The sequence below is a fragment of the Asterias rubens genome, chromosome 5 (assembly GCF_902459465.1).
Source record: "Asterias rubens chromosome 5, eAstRub1.3, whole genome shotgun sequence".
NCBI classification, from domain to species: domain Eukaryota; kingdom Metazoa; phylum Echinodermata; class Asteroidea; order Forcipulatida; family Asteriidae; genus Asterias; species Asterias rubens.
Genome location: NC_047066.1, coordinates 16,715,349 through 16,732,571, shown reverse-complemented (window position 1 = coordinate 16,732,571; position 17,223 = coordinate 16,715,349). Strand labels below are relative to the sequence as shown.

Below are 17,223 nucleotides of genomic sequence, written 5' to 3'. Positions count from 1 at the left end.
TGAAAGCACACAAATTCGTCCAACAAGGGTGTTTTTTCTCTCATCATGTTCTCACTTCAATGACTAATTTAGCTAAAATTTCACAGGCTTGTTATTTTATGCTTATGTTGGGATACACCAAGTGAGAAGACTGGTCTTTAGCATTTTTACCAAACGTGTACCTTCCCTTGAACTTGGAATGTGTCTGTCAGGTTTTGTGGTTAAAACATTGAGTTTATATCAGAACTAGAGGGCGTAGTGGCCTAGTTATGTGGAAATGGCCTAATACATATTGAAAAAAATCGCAGAGCAAACCTAAAATTTTCATTTTCACAAAGTGACCTTCTGTTTGGAAAAAATTACTAATTAAATTAGTTTTCATGGATAAAAATACGATGATAGTTGTATATGAATTAATCTTTGAGCATATTATTTTTTCCCTCCTTTATTTATTTGTAATTGCTCTTTGATTTTATTTTGTTGTGTTAGTTTTTAAAAATATATTTAGTTTTTATTTAGGTTTTGGCCGCCCATAGGTCCCAACTATAGTTGGGACGATTTTCAAGTTGGGACGGAATACAAAGGGGTAACCATGGCACGGTGACGCACGCATACATACACTATCGTACGCCTATAAACAATAGCGCGCTGGAAGTAAGTGGAAGTTTGACTGACATGACTGACGAATTTGAAGCATCAATGAGTTGAGTGTGTTGGGAGTGGAAGTTGGTCGTTAAAAACGTACAATTTATCATCTGTAGTATACAAATAACTAGCTGTACTTCCAAAGTCAAAGAAGAAAAATGCCAGGTAGGTGGGTCGCAATTACTTAGACTATTAGAGTAGACAGACCCACTGACTCCGTGAGTATTCGGGTGCGCGCTGTCGTACTCCTTTTTTCGAAATTGTCAATATATTATAATAATAACAATAATAACAACCGCATTTCTATAGCACCTAACACGGATAACTTTCCGTATGGCGCCACCACCTTTTCACTCATTTTTACAAAAAGGGATATCTCATTGAGGTTAATTAAATACCATATTATTTAATATCGAATGAAAAAGTGGTGGCGCCATACGGAAACTTTTCCCCTAACACCTCCAAAAGAATAGGTCGGACTTAGATTTAGGTTAGTGTTGCTGGCATGTGTGGCCATTTTTAGTCCTCCGATACCCCAAATCTGCGCAATAAAAATATTCTCGCAGGCACCTTTACCACCGCCTCCTAACTTTTTGTTTACGATACGCAGTGACATATTTTTTTCTTAAATTTCCTGCAAAGATGGGACAAATCGCGCAAGCCTTTCGCGCAAAACCACTGTTGCATGGCCTCGTTGCATGCATGCACGATCGGTCGATTGCGCGAAACCATTCCTGCACGGTCGGTCGATCGCGCAAACCTGTTCCTGCACGATCGACCGATTGCTGCGCGTCCTTCGCTATGAGCGGCCAATGGGGCAAAAAAGACAAACTTTAAAAAAGGTTGTATCGTAATTTGGGTGTGATCCCTGGCTACACGGCAGTTAACGGTTGTATGGCTTCTGACTGGCACCCCCGAACAAAGATATTGACAAAATAGGGACACCGCCAATATAGGGCTAGATAGCTCAGTTGGTAGAGCGCCGGCACGTTAATCCGGAGGTCGTTGGTTCGAATCCCACTCTAGTCAATTCTTTGTTCAACCCCAAAAACTTTAAAAAACACACAATATAAACAAAACACATAATTTACACGCAAGTAGGCCTAATATTATACACATATTGAGTGACCAGAAGAGCGACCTATTTCCAAAGGCCGAGGGAAATAGGCCCCTCTTCTGGTCACTCACAGGCCCGAGGGGGAATAGACGTACACTAGTTACCGAAGTATGCCAGTCTATGTGTTTTATATCACAGCTCGGTCTTAAATGTCAAATAAGAACAGAAATTTGGAAAAGACAGGAAGTTTTGTAGTTGCAGTTCACGGTTCAAGTCAAGAGAGGGCGCTGTAACCGGGCACTATTTTCAAAGACTAGTGCCCGCTCAGGTACTACTACTAGTTCCCGAGCACTAGCCTATATTAGTTCATCCCACGTGATCGTGTTTCAGCCAACCAGAATACAGAACAAGCAAGAGGTGTGTTATAATTTAATTTAAAAAAAAAAGTATGAAAAACAAACTTTTAAAATAAAAGACATAAACACCAACAACAATAAAATTCACGAAAAACAATACTGCTTGAAAGAAATACACAAGTTATGAATGTTACTTCAATCAAATTGGTCCATTTTTTTACAATATTAATATATATATATGCAAGATAAAACATGACAATAAAAATTATCTTGAGTTTTGGGGTTGTTCTGAAACCCCCTCGACCTAGACCCCTCGATGTCCGCCACGGTACGAAGAATATCCCAATTCCGAATTCATAAAATGACGCTTTACGGCCGAGTAAGAATTAAGTCCCCGATTTAGAATTCACAGTGTGTGATCCGCGACGCAAGTTCCTTCCACGACCAGACTTGATTTCAAGTCTGAGACTGTGGTTATATTTATCTGCATCAGCCACACAGAATTGGGAGTAATACTCTCCGCTTCCACACGCCACGTGCACACCGATTGGGGACCCCAAACGCGTCCGTGTGGCCATTTGGTCGGTCGGGTCTACAACCTTGAGCTCCGCTTAGAGCAACTAGTAGTACCATGGAGCATGGAGGAAGAAATGCATGCAGGAATATTACACAGGACGGGAGCGATCGGTCGGAAATGGGTCCGCTTGATCATCACGTAATGAGTTGGCCGTAATCGTAATCGGGCGGTAAACACAGGTTCCCAGTTGGGATAATAATCTCAGATCGGCCAAGAGATACGCTGTGTTGCGATGTGCGAGGTATGCTAGTCGACGTCAGCATACAAAATTGTGTGCTTGATTGGCTGAGGTTGTGAGCTGTGGCAATTTCGGTGTACAGACAAAAAAAAATTGCACACAAGTCGAGGGGTCGTGGGACAAGGGGGTCGTGGGTCGAGGGGGTTTTAGAACAACCCTGAGTTTTGGGGTTGAACAAAGAATAGACAGATCCAGTAGGCTCCGCCCACGACGCACGTGTGAGCTAGGTGGGCTCTCCAATGCCTTTCTGCACAACTCTGCCGCGCGCGCCAAGCATTCGCGCATGCATGTCGGACCTTAGTGTCAGACCTTCGTTGCGTTGTGATCAGTCAATACGCAACGGGGCGGAGCTTAATGAATCGGTCTAATTGATTAGAGTGGGATAAACCACTTGAGGGAAACTGACTGGGTAAATTTTGAAATGAGTTTTTGGGTTGAACAAAGAGTGGGATTCGAACCACAACCTCCGGATTAACGTGCTGGCACTCTACCAACTGAGCTATCTAGCCCTATATTGGCGGTGTCCCTTTTTTGTCAGTATCTTTGTTCGGGGGTGCCAGTCAGAAGCCATACAACCTTTAACTGCCGTGTATAGCCAGGGATCACACCCAGTTACGATACAAGGTGGGAAGCGGCAGCCAGGGGATCACCTTTAAAAGGGGATGCGATTCTAGTCAATTCTTTGTTCAACCCCAAAACTCATTTCAAAATTTACCCAGTCAGTTTCCCTTGTGGTTTATATTGGTATCTGAAACAAAAAAAGTTGCATCCCCTTAAGGTAACAAAATGTTCGATACGGAACGTGAATTCGTTTTGGATTGCAACAATTAGCCATAAAACACATTGGCTCAACTCTCCTATGAAAAAGCCATTTTGACTTGTGACTTGATTTTGATTTAAAACAATTGAATTAGATCCAATTAAAATTACCGATAATAAACAACAATAATTAGGCTATTTATATTAGACACATTATCACTTAATTCATTGCTAAACATGTAAGTAATAGAAAGGGTCTTTTAATCTGGAGTTCCAAAAATTCACTTTTTAGTGGAATTTAGATGTTCTTGTCACTCCCACTTTGAGCACTTAGGCCTATCTCTCACATTCTCTGTTGTAGCCAAAAAGACAGTTTGGTTAGACACTACATACAGAGGGCATATGGACCAACTCTCCTGCATCTCCCCTACACTTCGTTATGATACAAAATTATTTTTAGTCCAGAATCTTGAAGACTGATACCGTAGTAGTTGGATGTCTAAACATACACGATCAAAATAGAACTCGATTCATGAGAAACTACAGCTTTTAATACTGCCAACAGGTCAGGAATAATCGGTAACTAATACAGAGAAGTTATAACATGAAGTGAACCAAGAGCGATCTCAAGAGGGCGCTAGACTGAACTGGTGTGACTCCTTCTATTTACCATTTGTCCATTGTTCAAAAGAGGAGAAAGGAGAGCCATCTAACAAACTGAATGTAAGAGTCGGTAATGACCGCGTATTAGTAAAACAGTCATCTTGGGAGACCTCATTATTGAGCAATCATTAATGGCAAGTAGCGAAAACATGAAACGCGAAAACATGAAACGCGAAAAACTAACAATAACTTGGATAAACATGACGGGAAAGGCTGTCATGGGGGTGGACTACCCTCGAGCCTTTGGGGATTATACTGCCCCAAACGAAGTAGGGAACAACTGGAAAGTTACAGGTCAACAATAAAGTCTTTCAAGTGACCAGGGAGGCGGCGCTGACGACTGGAGCGTCTGGGTTGAGTTTGAGATATTCGGGCAAATCCAGTGAAGCACTTTTGTTGTTGTCAGGCTTGCCTGCCACAGAGTCATAAGCCAAGTGTAAGTCGGGACCAAAATCTGTAGGTGGATGGGCACTGCCATGAACAGCGTTGGACGCGCTTTCGGCTGGCGCGGAAAGTTCGTGAGGAATGTCCGGCGGTTGGGGGGCTGAGGCACGGGTTCAAAGTCAGCATCGTCATCGTGGCGTTATCGCGAGAGTATGGGAGGGGACGACCCAAATTGCAGGGAACTTTGTAGCAATCTGAGTTCTTGACACGGTACGAGCTGCTCCTGAGTTGGGAGCCAACAAATTTGCGGATGTTGCACCACAGGCCGTCGACAGATGAGACTAGATAGCGATTTCTTGCACGAGACTTGTTGCGGTCGCTGTAGAGGTATACCAAGTCGCCGACTTCAACCGGTGTCTCGGGTGGAAGAGACTTCAGAGGGGCTTTGCATTTTTCGCTGTGCGGGTGGTTGCGAGAGCGATGTTGGTGTTGGGCCTGGATCATGTCGAGGTCAGCACACGGAGTTTGCTGGTTGGTGAACTGATTGCGTTGGAACCACATTTCACGTGCTGACAACCCGCGGTTACGGATACGAGAGTTCAAGACTGCGGTGGCCAGCGAAAGTGTGAGTGGTGTAGCTGGACTACCAGATGGGTCTTGGCGTAGTAGCTCGTCTTCTAATTCGCGAACTGCCTTCTCAGCGATTGGGTTTTTGTTAGGGTTCTTGATGCGGCCAATTTTGATACAAATGCGATGTTGTTGGAGGAGCTTGTCCTGGACTAGCCGGGTGAAGCCTGGTGCTGGGTCAGTGCGGATTACAGAGAGGGGGCCGTCCAATGGGCGGAACTCGATGCAGAGGCGAATAAGGGCTGTGCGCAGTGTGTCGAGGCGTTCATCGTCAATGATACATGATGTTGTGTAGGAAGTTGAGCATTCGCGTAAGATGAGGATCAGTTGGCAGTTGCGCTTGATCACGTCTGATGCGAAAGAGATACCGACCAAATCAGTAGGCTCGCCTGTAGACTGCTTTACGGCAGTGTGGGGTGTGTTGAGTAGAGATGCGCAATGATGACAGCTGGAACTAACTTCGTCAACAGACTTGTCTAAATCGAGAGCGAAGAAGTATCGACGAGTCACAGAATTGAGTTGGTGGCGTGTTGGGTGGTCGAGTTGGATGTGTAGCGCGGTAAGGAGGCCGTGGAGAACTTGACGGGGAACGATGATGCATTCTCACAGAGGGAACAGTGGCACTTCTCTGCGAACTATCAGTAGGCCGTCCTTAGCAACCGATGGGACTTGTAGGTATCGTTTGACATCCTTGATGGTTGTGGCTTTTTTGGGAGGACGGGTGCCCTGGACCAGGTGAGCATGAGTGCGGCGCAAATCTGGACATTCCGACTGAACGGCAAACCATGCTGCTCTGCTTGTGAATGGGAGCTTAGCGTCACCGGAGAGGATCTCCTGGGCAGACACTCGCATGACCGTGGACTCTTCAATGTGTCTGACAAAGGTGCATACTTGGCAAGTGGAGTCATAGCAATCCGGGGCATTGCGGCTAGCAAAATCGGAGGGGATGTTGGCCGAACCAGCAAGATGACGAATAGAGGCTTGGAAGCGGCTAACGGTTGATAGAAAGGTTGAAATCCGTGGGCTGGCAGAGAATTCACCACGACACAACTTTTCGTAGGCCTGGACACATGGCTTACTGTTGGTCAGGATGCATGCGTGATTCGTAGACTGAACGATAAATGGCCCAAAATGCTTGGTGGAGGCTGCGATGGAGAGAGCTTCTACTTCGCATGGTATCCAGGTCGGCTGTCGCCCACGCAATTTGGCGCTGAAAAAGCCTGCAAGACGGGGTTTGCCGTTGCGGGTGACATAAAGGGTAGCACCAATGCTGTGCTTCTTGACAGAACCATCTGTCACGATCCACAATTGGTCATTTGGACGAGGGAGCGTGATAGTTCGGGTCGATGAGAGGGCAGCTTGTGCCGTCTAAAACGTGCTGCGAAGATCTTCAAACCAATTCAACGTTTCTTGAGACTGACGACTGCTTCCTCTAAGGGGGACAGGAGGGATGAGCAGTTGGGGATAACACGAGCAAGGACTTTGAAGGCTCCAATGAAGGATCGCAGACCTCGAACTTTTGCTGGTGTAGCACAAGTGGAGAGTGTCACTAATTGGTGGGGGCTTGCCTGGATGGAGCCATTGGACCAAATCCACCCTAAAATAGTGGTGCTCTTCGGAGAGATGCGGGACGAAAGGCGGAGGGCGTTGGTGTACAGGGCATGTAATACCTGCCTCCAGTTGAGAAGTAGTTCTTCAATAGTGTCACCTCCGCAGTAATACCTGCCTCCAGTTGAGAAGTAGTTCTTCAATAGTGTCACCTCCGCTGTGAAGATCGTCTGCGAGCTTTGCCACGATGCCTCTCTCAAGTAGATCTCCAAGGACACGGCACATAAGTTCTTCAAGTGCGGTTTCTGAACCGGGCATGCCCATAGCAGATCTGGTATATACTCATACACCCTTGAATGGGGTCGCAACACCGCAGTATTTCATTGACTGCTGAGAGAGAGGCGAATTTGGTAGAATGAACTGGTAAGGTCAGTGGCGATGAGGTAACGCCATCGTGCGATTTTCCGAAGAGTTGAGTCGACGTCGGGCATTAGTGATGGTTGGGGTTTGCTGTAGCGGCCGACATCAGCGAAGGCTGTGACTAGACGAAACCCTCCATTTGGTTTCTTGATAAGGAAGGAGGGGTTCAGGTAGTCGACAGGGATGCCGACATCTTCAGGGCGGGCATAGACTCAAAGTATATCAAGTTCATCACACTTGTGCTGGAGTTCTTTCTTGAGCTTTGTCTTGAGCGTACTGGGGGAGTCGGCCTTTGCGCTGTGGGGGTTGAACTGGACCCATGTTTACGACTGCTTGAAAGGAGCCTGCAGAGCCGCTGTAGCCAGGGAACGCGGGGTCAAATACCTTGTCATACTCTTCGAGCAGAGAGCGGAACTGTGACTGAATTGATAAAATATAAAAAAATAAAATTAAAAAAAGTTATGTGGGGTGACTCTGCCTGCCCCTTTTGTGACGTAAATCGAGGCAGACTTTGCCTCGATCGAACATCGAACACACGTTCGTGCAAGTACATTCAAGTCCTAGTTGCGAGTTTGTACGTTTCGAAAAATGATTTTTTTCTTGCATTTTTCCGGCAATGTCGACCAGCTGGTGTATGCTGGATGCAGCAAAACAACTAAAGATGGGGTCAGTTTGCAAAGTGATCCAGTTCGACATCTTTTCCAGCGCTGTGCAGCAAACACTTTGAGTCGTCGTCTTTCGAGAATCCGAAATACGTACAATATACACATTTTGACATGAAGAGAAAAGTTCTTTTCTAAAACATGACGCCATCCCAGCTAGTGGGGAAGAAGAAGGTACCTGAAAGACGTAACGAACCTAAAGGAGCATTTGCCTAACGTGAAAAAGTCGGGTATTTTTTCAACTTTGAGTGCGTGTTTTTAGCTTGCGCCAAGCGTCAATATCTTGTGTTGGCACTGATTGCGATTCACCGTGCTGGGTAATCCGAGTGGACCATCAGCACAGCAGCCATACAGTGCGTGCAGTCTGCTCTGTGACCGTAGTTCTGTACGTAAGCATCATACCGATCAGGTATCCAGACATATTCCACTCATATTCCACTCATCAAAACACATATTTTAATGACAAAAGCTTTATTTTGACAAAATACCACTTCCAGGTGACTTTAAAGTTTGTCTTTTGATTTGTTTTTTATTAAAGTTTTTTTTGTGTTTCATACTTTTGTTTTTAAATTAAATTGTTTGCGTGTAAATAAAGTTTTAATTTTTATTTTTATTTTTAAGTTTGTCTTTTTTGCCCCAATGCCCATACAGCGCGATTGACTGATCGCGCAGATTGACCGATCGCGCCCAACATTTATACTTGTCTCCTTACTGCCTTAGATAGATAATCTGTTAGACAGATAGTTCTGTGTGTACATGTTTGTCATCTGCCATACTTCCAAACTTAAATTACAAGATCACAAGATTTTTACATGACAACAGAGAGGGTACAAAATATTTATGCATGAGGTACGTCACAATGCTAATCCAAAACGAGGTGATGGGCGCAGCCACTGCAAGTGATGGGGGATGTGAGCTCAAAGCCTCATTTTGGGTAAGAATTATGACGTCATGCATAAGTATTAAGAGAGGCGTATAGTCGTGGAGACGATAGCTGAAAGAACTTCATAGTTCTAGAAAAGAAATTGGGCGTGTGCCTTGACGGTTGTTGTAGGCAAACTTCTAGTTGTGATAACGCTGTCGGGAGGAGGGTTACGCATTTAGCAAATTTCCAGAAATTACAATTTGAATGAATCTGCAAACTGGGTTAAAAAAACAAACAAAAACTTCAGAAGCATTGAAAATTTTTATTATTCATAATTTGTTATAATATCCTCCGATAGGCCTACCCCAAATTTGCGCGCTGCAAATATTCCCGCAGGCACCTGTCCCGTAACTTTTTGAGGCATTACAATACTTAATATTCTGCAAAGATTGCACAAATCGAAAGCCTTTCCGGTGTATTTTTTTTTAATAATCTATAATTTTAGTATAAAATATTACCTTTTAGACTAATGGTTTGTCAAAACACTTAAAGAAAAACCTGAAAGTTCTGTGCGATCGTCATCGACCATATTTCCATACTTCAATTACAAGATCTTGTGATTTTTATTTTACTTCATCAGACTCACACAAATATAGTTTTTTTCCTCGCAACATAAAGGACTGGGATGAGCTTCCTCAAGACATCATTGGGCTGCCCACCTTGGAGCAGTTCAAGGAGGCCATCAGATGCGAGTAGGCATTAAGTCCTGTTTTTACTTGCACACTCAAAAAATCTCTATTTTTGTGCATATTTTGGCACCCACTGAGCGCATAAACCAGCCACTGTCGGCAGTCGCACCCTTGTCTAGATGCTACATAGGCTTTGACAAGTAGCTGAATAGCTATGTAGACATCAGAGGGGTTACAAAAAACTACGTAAGGTTGAAGTGGATATGAGCCTTTTAAACCCAAATATCCAGAAATGACAACTTTATTGTAAACTGCAGCCGGCGTTAAAAAAATCAAAAACATTAAAAAGGTGTTATTATGAACAAATATGCAAATTTATTACTCATAATTTTTATGGCTTCACCACAGGCTGTGCCGTGTAAAAGATGGGGGTTCAATTAGCCTGATAGAAACCAAACAATGCATTGTGTTACTTGATCGGGTAAATAGTTATCACTGGCAGCTTTTGGCCATCTAGTTTCCCTGGTGTTCAGAAGAAAGGTGGCGATAGAGACGCCGTAGTGCGTGAAATGCGTGAATTGCGATCTCTGTTGTGCTTCGACAGCCTCCTGCAGGCTTGAAATCCTTCTCTCAGGTGGACTTTGAAAATTCATCCCAGCCTTTATACAGTTAAAGGATTTGTGGTGTTTTCTGGAAGGTACTTAAACTAACTTCAGACTTCCAGAGCCCAGATCCTTCTAGATCATTCTTAACTGATAAGCGCTGCCCATTAGGGTCAACAGACTTGTAGACTGAGAATGATTTGACAGTGTGCGTACTGTTGTATACATGTAATGACATGTACGTATGTATTAGGGTCTCATAACAGACAAATTTCATGCAGTGCGGAGATGGGGACCACAGAACCAAAACAAGCCCCTTCTCAATACCTATCCCATGGTCTACATGTGTGTGTCCTGTTTTACTCTTTCCAGGTGGAAAAGTATTACCAGAATTTTGTAGACATCACTGCACTTCATTTTGAAACAGTTCATATCAACGAAATGAGAAAATCACACCTTTTTTCCTTAAACGAGCTAATACATGTTTTCTATTGCCTTGGACATGTATCTGCAGTAAATATTTGCGCATCAAATATTTTATTTTGTCGTATAGAGGAGGGTGGGCTCTTTCTTTTGATGTATTAGTTGACAGTAAATGGTAAAGTTAAAGGGATTTAACAGGACTATAACTACATGTATACACCAAAAACACCACAAATTAACCTCCCTGAACGTCTCAGCTTATGCTGAAAACAGTTGGTACTCCGTACACGGCCATGGTGAGATTTTTTTCAGGAGCTGCTTTACCAATTAATGTTATCGACCAATTTGGGGATCAAATAGCCATTATTTGAACCTCAACATTGTTGATTTTTCAAGATTTTGCATCCTTTTTGTACACAAACACTTATGGACATTATTGGCAATTGGCACAATAAACATCATGGCGCATGGCTGATCACAGTATGCTAATGATTGACATTTGATATTGTGTCCCCCACCCTTCAAAAGATGGGGGACTTGTCCCCCCTTTCCCCCCCCCCCCCCCTGATTGACACACATGTTTGTGGCCAAGGATAGGCCTAAGACTTGGGCACAAAAGTGGTGCTAGTCAAGACCTGGCATGATTTGGACTGAAAAAAAAGACAAGGTCAAGCTTTTATGATTGCTCCATGCTAATAGTTAGGGAATAAAAGGATGTGACTATATAGTTCTTAAACTGCCGAGTCAACGACTCTTTTATTCCCATTTATAAATGCCTTTTTGGTTAAAAGGCCTAATAAAGTAAGAAAATCTGTAAATTTTCCGACGTCCTTTCCTTGAGCTATGTACGTGTGTTGCATTTTTATGACTGAGCCAGTTTTTGAATATGCATTCGTGCGCATATGTAGTAGAAGTTTGATGCATCCTCGTATTCATTGTCCAAAATGGCATGGCGAGAGGACGATCACCCCTGGTTGTGAGGTTGTGGGCTAACCTGCACAAAGGTATCCGAAAACAACCGGTATATAAACAGCTCAGCTGGTCATTATCAACCGTTTAAACACCCCCACGTGACACTATCCACCAAAAGGAATGAATAGCGAAACTGTCTGAGGTATTGATGAATGAACATTCATCAGACAGTTTCGCTATTCCTATTGGTGGAGAGCGCGTCACGTGGGGATGTTAAATACAGAGCTCAAGCACGTCGGAAACGCATAAGTTTTACAGAGTTTCTTACTTTATTCAGCTTTTAAACAAAAAGGCATTTATGGTCGTTGCAGGGTCGTTGCCGTGTGATAAAGGCCCGAGCCTTCACATGGCAACGACTCTGCCGGTTCTAAACGGCCGTGAAAGAACGAGTCACGACACTTTATTCCCTTATTTATTAAGGCAGCAGTTATAATGCCTTCAAGAACCTTACATGGCACTAAATTAAGTCAGAGCAACAGGCATATAATTAGTTAACAATACCTAATCCCCTTTCTTGAATAGCCCACAGCCAAGCACCAATGTCCAGCAATGCGTTAAATGATAAACCAAGAGAAACCATGACAGAACTCATCGCTACACTTTTATTCCCTTATTTAAAGAACTGTTCAAATACACTCTAAAAAAATAATTTGATTAAATAGTGACTGTGCAGAATTTAAGTTATGAGGAATTGTGCTATAAGGAATCTGAACTGAGTAGTAAAGTTTTTGTTGAAATTCATCAGTCTTGAATAAGTGGATATGTATTTTTATTTTTTTGTCATTAGGGAAGACAAAGAAGGTGGAGAAAGAAGAGGAGTCACCTGCAGTTCCACTGACTGGCGTCTACATTTTCCCTAACGGTGATAGATATGGTAATGCAGACTTCAGACCTAGTATTGTCCATTGCATCCTGAGCAAAATAGTACAACGACCAATCCATCAAGTTCCGACCTATCACAGTTGCAATTCTGCATGCTCTATTTATCTTCAAAAGTTTGTCATTTTCATTAATGTATATAATATAAAATATATAATGTAAACAAGCTATAGCCATTAGAATCCATCCTCAACTAGAATGAGTGCACTCTCTTTGCAGCACCCTCGTGCTTTTCGGCACTGAAAAATTTTAGTATCGAGTATAACTTTTGATTTTGTGTGTGTTAGACTATGCCAAGGTAATTGTGGTGCCGAAAGTGATCGATGTTGTGATTATCAGTGCAAAAGGCAGCACTAAAATGCTCACGTAGACTAGTGCAGCTTAGAGAATGTTGACAATATTGAGACACTTACCATTAACAAAGACATTGTTTTAGCTGTCTAGTTCAATGAACTCAAGCTCTGGTGTGGTCGGTGTGTGTTGTTTTTTTATAGCAAGAACCAATTTGCTTTGTCCGGTGGATAGAAAGTTGCTGGTCCTGTGTGTTTTGAAGTGCATATAAGAGCACCTAGTAAATGTGGAGGGGGTGAGGGAAGGGGTGGCCTTGGTTTTTCTGGCATGGTCTTTTACACGAGTACTATTTTCAAGGTGTTCATAACATCCTTACCTGTTAGCTTCTCATAATTTGGACTTGGTGTAATTTAAGACAGACATATGTACATGTAGTGCATTATACATCACAAGTATACTACCAATAGTAAGACATTCAATAATTTGAAAGCTATTATACAAAGTTTAAATAAATTGCTGTAACTTTCATACATACCTATAAATTTCATTCTTTCCCCACAAACATGTAGATGGCGAGTACATAATAACTGATGAAGGGGCCTTAGAGCGATGTGGGAAGGGCTGCCATACCACGTCTGATGGTATAATCTACCAAGGCCACTGGGCCCAAGATAAAATGAATGGCAATGGAAGGCTTGCCTACCCCAGCGGAAGTGTGTATGAGGGAGAGTTTGTACAGAACCAGTTCAAGGGACAAGGGAGTTATACATGGCCTAATGGAGCTGAATATAAAGGCAGCTTTGTTGAAAACAGGCAAGTAGTTCTTGGACGTGTGTGGCCAGAGAACATAAAATGAATACTATTATTCAAAACATAATTCTAAAATATTGAATTGAACAGTCAAACATTTCACTTTGGTCGTGTACAAATAATTGGTACAATTATACAACTTGATGTTTCTAGGTATAAGATATTATGTATTTCACAGTGAATGAGTCATGTTGTTTTTAAACTAGAGTATTCATTGACAATGATTGGTAATGATCCAGACAGAGATAAAGATTACTTTGAATTATAGAGCTTGCTGATTAAAAAGTTATTGCAATCCTGTAGAAAAAAAACTGTCAATAAATACATGTGCTGTGATATACGTTTGTTATAGGAGTTGCTTTAGGGGATGGTGCGAATTATAACTTGTTCCATGGGGCAAATCAAATAATGCAGAGCTGTACTTAATGTTCTGTTTATGTTATATAGGATGGAAGGAAGTGGTGGATTCACAGATACCAATCACCAGGTCTGGGTTGGAACCTTCTGCTACAAGGCTGCCCCAGGGTTGAAATTCAAGCTGACTGTATAAAAACAAGACTTTGAACATGATGGGCCAGGCAGTATCTACTGAGTTATATTTCAGAAACAAAGTTTAAAATCAGCTTGATGACACCAACCAAACAAAGAAGCTGTTTCTGATCCATGAATCATTGTCTCGTGATCAAAGAGACAAAATTTGACTTTCAAGATTCATAATCGAAGGTTGATGTCACAAGACGGCACTTATTTATATAAGCCAATCACCAATATTTAAAGGCAGTGGACACTATTGGTAAATACTCAAAATAATTATTTTTATAAAACCTTACTTCGTACCGAGTAATGGGGAGAGGTTGATAGTATAAAACATTGTGAGAAAGGGCTCCCTCTGAAGTTATGTAGTTTTTGAGAAGTAATTTTTCCACGAATTTGATTTTGAGACCTCAGATTTAGAATTTGAGGTCTCGAAATCAAGCATCTGAATTTATAACACAACGCTTCGTCTGACAAGGGTGTTTTTTCTTTAATAGTTATCTCGCAACTTTGATGACCAATTAAGGTCAAATTTTCACAGGTTTGTTATTTTATGATTAGTTGAGATACACAAAGTGAGAAGACTGGTTTTTGACAATTACCAGTAGTGTCCAGTGTCTTTAACATTGTTATTATACCAAGTACTTTAGTCTCTAAACACTGATTCTGACAGCCAAGTAGTCTCTGAGTACTGAGTCTGACAGTCGAGTACCAAGTACCTGGGTCTCTGAGCAATGAGTCTGACAGTCGAGTACCAAGTACTTGGGTCTCTGAGTACTGAGTCTGACAGTAGAGTTTTGAGTACTGAGTCTGACAGTCGAGACCCAAGTACTTGGGTCTCTGAGCACTGAGTCTGACAGTCGAGTACCAAGTACTTGGGTCTCTGAGTACTGAGTCCGACACTCGAGTACCAAGTACTTAGGTCTCTGAGTACTGAGTCTGACAGCTGAGTACCGAGCACTTGGGTCTCTGAGTACTGAGTCTGACACTCGAGTACCAAGTACTTGGGTCTCTGAGTACTGAGTCTGACAGCCGAGTACCAAGTACTTCGGTCTCTGAGTACTGAGTCTGACACTCGAGTACCGAGTACTTAGTCTGACAGCTGAGTACCAAGTACTTGGGTCTCTGAGTCTGGCAGCTGAATACCAAGTACTTGGGTCTCTGACTATGCAAACTGTTGCTTTATAAAGAAAAATACTCTATTTCTTTTTTTAATGAATTTCTAGGTCGCTGGTAGCAATGTGTACTTGTTATATGATAACTATCTTTTAAAAATGAATAAATCATAGACGAAACATAAATATTACTTTTCCCAGTGCTTTATTCCTCTATTTCTTTGATAGCTGTTGTCGTCTACACTTGTGCAACTTATTGTGACATTTGACATTAAGTACTTGATACATTTTCAGTGGAGAATCAAATACACACTAGCTTCCCAAAATGCATGGAGCTAATTGTCTCTGTCCACAGTGATGGTGAACAGTCCCAATGAGAAACATAACCATGCTGCCAACTGGAGACAGCAGGCAAAAACAAGTTTCTTTCAAAAAGCATACCTTGGTCTGCCTTGAAGGTAGGATAATTCTTATACTGAGAAAATTGTGTGTTTTCACACGAACATTGAATCTATCTTTGTTTAGCAAGGTTACAGCAGGCACCAACTGCATCTTAGGCCACCGCATTCACAAACGGACACCATGAAAAATCATTTCTCAGAGTTCAAATATTTTCATTGATTTGGGGTCATTACGAAATGACGACCCTACCTTTATGAGCAGAAAATACTTCTCTAGAAGAGGGTCTAACTACATGTGCAGGTACATTTTATAATGTCTAAACAAAGTGTGTACCATCCTCATCTTGTCCAATGGCGTACGGCCATTTGCTTGTCATTTGCATATATTAAAGACCTGCTTGAACGAAATTGTCAAGTCGTGAACTTTGCTGAATTCCACTTAAAATGTTTTCGATGAATAAGGAAATCGAGTCATATGATTATAAATAGGTTTCAATTGTGAAAAAAAAACAATCATTTTGTATGCCCTTGTCCAGAGCTTTTCTGCGAGATTTGCGAAAAGCCCCGTTACGTAATCACTCTCAAAACGTCATAAGTAGATAAAGCCGCTTTGTTGCAGCATGGATGTATAACAAAGCAAACTCCCACAAATGACGTCAGCGGCATTGTCCTTTGACGCCCGCTCTCAACGGCAGAAGTGTTTTTAGTTTTTCAAGAAACCTTTAGGTAGGGGCCTGATTTTTTACTCGATAATTATGAAAAGTTCAGAAGTGTACACATATCAAAATTACGTTAAAATGGTGAACAAGTGCATTATAAACAAGTAAAAATACCATTTCTGTTGAAAACATTCCGCTCAGGTAGCTGTTTACGTTGTTTTAAATTGGGGCAAAAAAGTCTCTTGAAATGCTCCACTTAGGAATTGCCTTCTTCATTATTGAAATAGTGCTTCAAGCAACAATTTTTTTATATAAGGTATATGATATTGATAAGATATTTAAATACAATAACTTATTCCATAAGGCAATGCTGGCACATATATCTGTTGAACATGGCAACCTGTCAATTACAATATACATGTATCACTTTGCAAGATTCACATGAATATCTTCATCTGCTTGGTTCCAGATTACACTTTTTTTCTATGGTTGGGTTGCCCTTTCAATATCAAGAAGAGTTTTCAATTCCTGTGTTGAACAATACATACAAGTTCCATTGGACTACCCTTTTTACCTCAAAATATCACAAGTCCTCTCCAATGTCAGGAAGGCAGACTAGGTCACCTTTTCTTCATTGACAGAATGTGTATGTCCTCGCTACGATATACAGGGTCTTGCTGGTTTAATGGTATCTCATCAACTACAAATATTTCGTTCACAAGCTGTTGAAAAATCACAAATGAAAAGAATAAAAGGAATGAATGCTTTGTTTCTTCTTTTGAACTATCTTTATCTATTTGTAATTTAGAAACTGTTGCCAACACGTAACAGTAAGCTTTTTCTTTGCCGCTACAGACCTAAATTCATAATGCTTGTGATAGACCTGTAGTCATGGCAACCTTCCAGTTCTGTTCTGAGTGTGTGTGTTGGGGGGGGGGGGCTTTCCCTAGAAAATTTGAGGATCCATACTGGTATTGGCTTCATAATTGGTTCTGAAATGCATAATAACTAAATGATCATTGAGGTTTTTGTGTCAGTCCAAAAACTTTAATTTATGTATGTATGTTT

General features: G+C 41.8%; 2 protein-coding genes across 4 annotated transcripts in view; one reads left to right on the top strand and one right to left on the bottom strand.

The window, feature by feature from the left end:
• Positions 1-583: 583 nt before the first annotated feature.
• Positions 584-14,288, top strand: LOC117290558 (MORN repeat-containing protein 2-like). Its single transcript, XM_033771998.1, has 4 exons — positions 584-789; positions 12,254-12,340; positions 13,206-13,449; positions 13,894-14,288. The coding sequence occupies exons 1-4, from the start codon at positions 783-785 to the stop codon at positions 13,994-13,996; spliced, it is 441 nt and encodes a 146-aa protein (XP_033627889.1). The 5' UTR covers positions 584-782; the 3' UTR covers positions 13,997-14,288.
• A 2,011-nt stretch (positions 14,289-16,299) lies between these two features.
• LOC117289954 (protein-lysine methyltransferase METTL21D-like) overlaps positions 16,300-17,223 on the bottom strand; it is a 41,755-nt gene continuing 40,831 nt past the window's right edge. For all 3 annotated transcript variants that reach the window (XM_033771161.1, XM_033771162.1, XM_033771163.1), the window contains exon 6: positions 16,300-16,877. In XM_033771161.1, the coding sequence (XP_033627052.1) occupies positions 16,776-16,877 (102 nt within the window). In that variant the 3' untranslated portion in view covers positions 16,300-16,775. The remainder of the gene's footprint in view (positions 16,878-17,223) is intronic.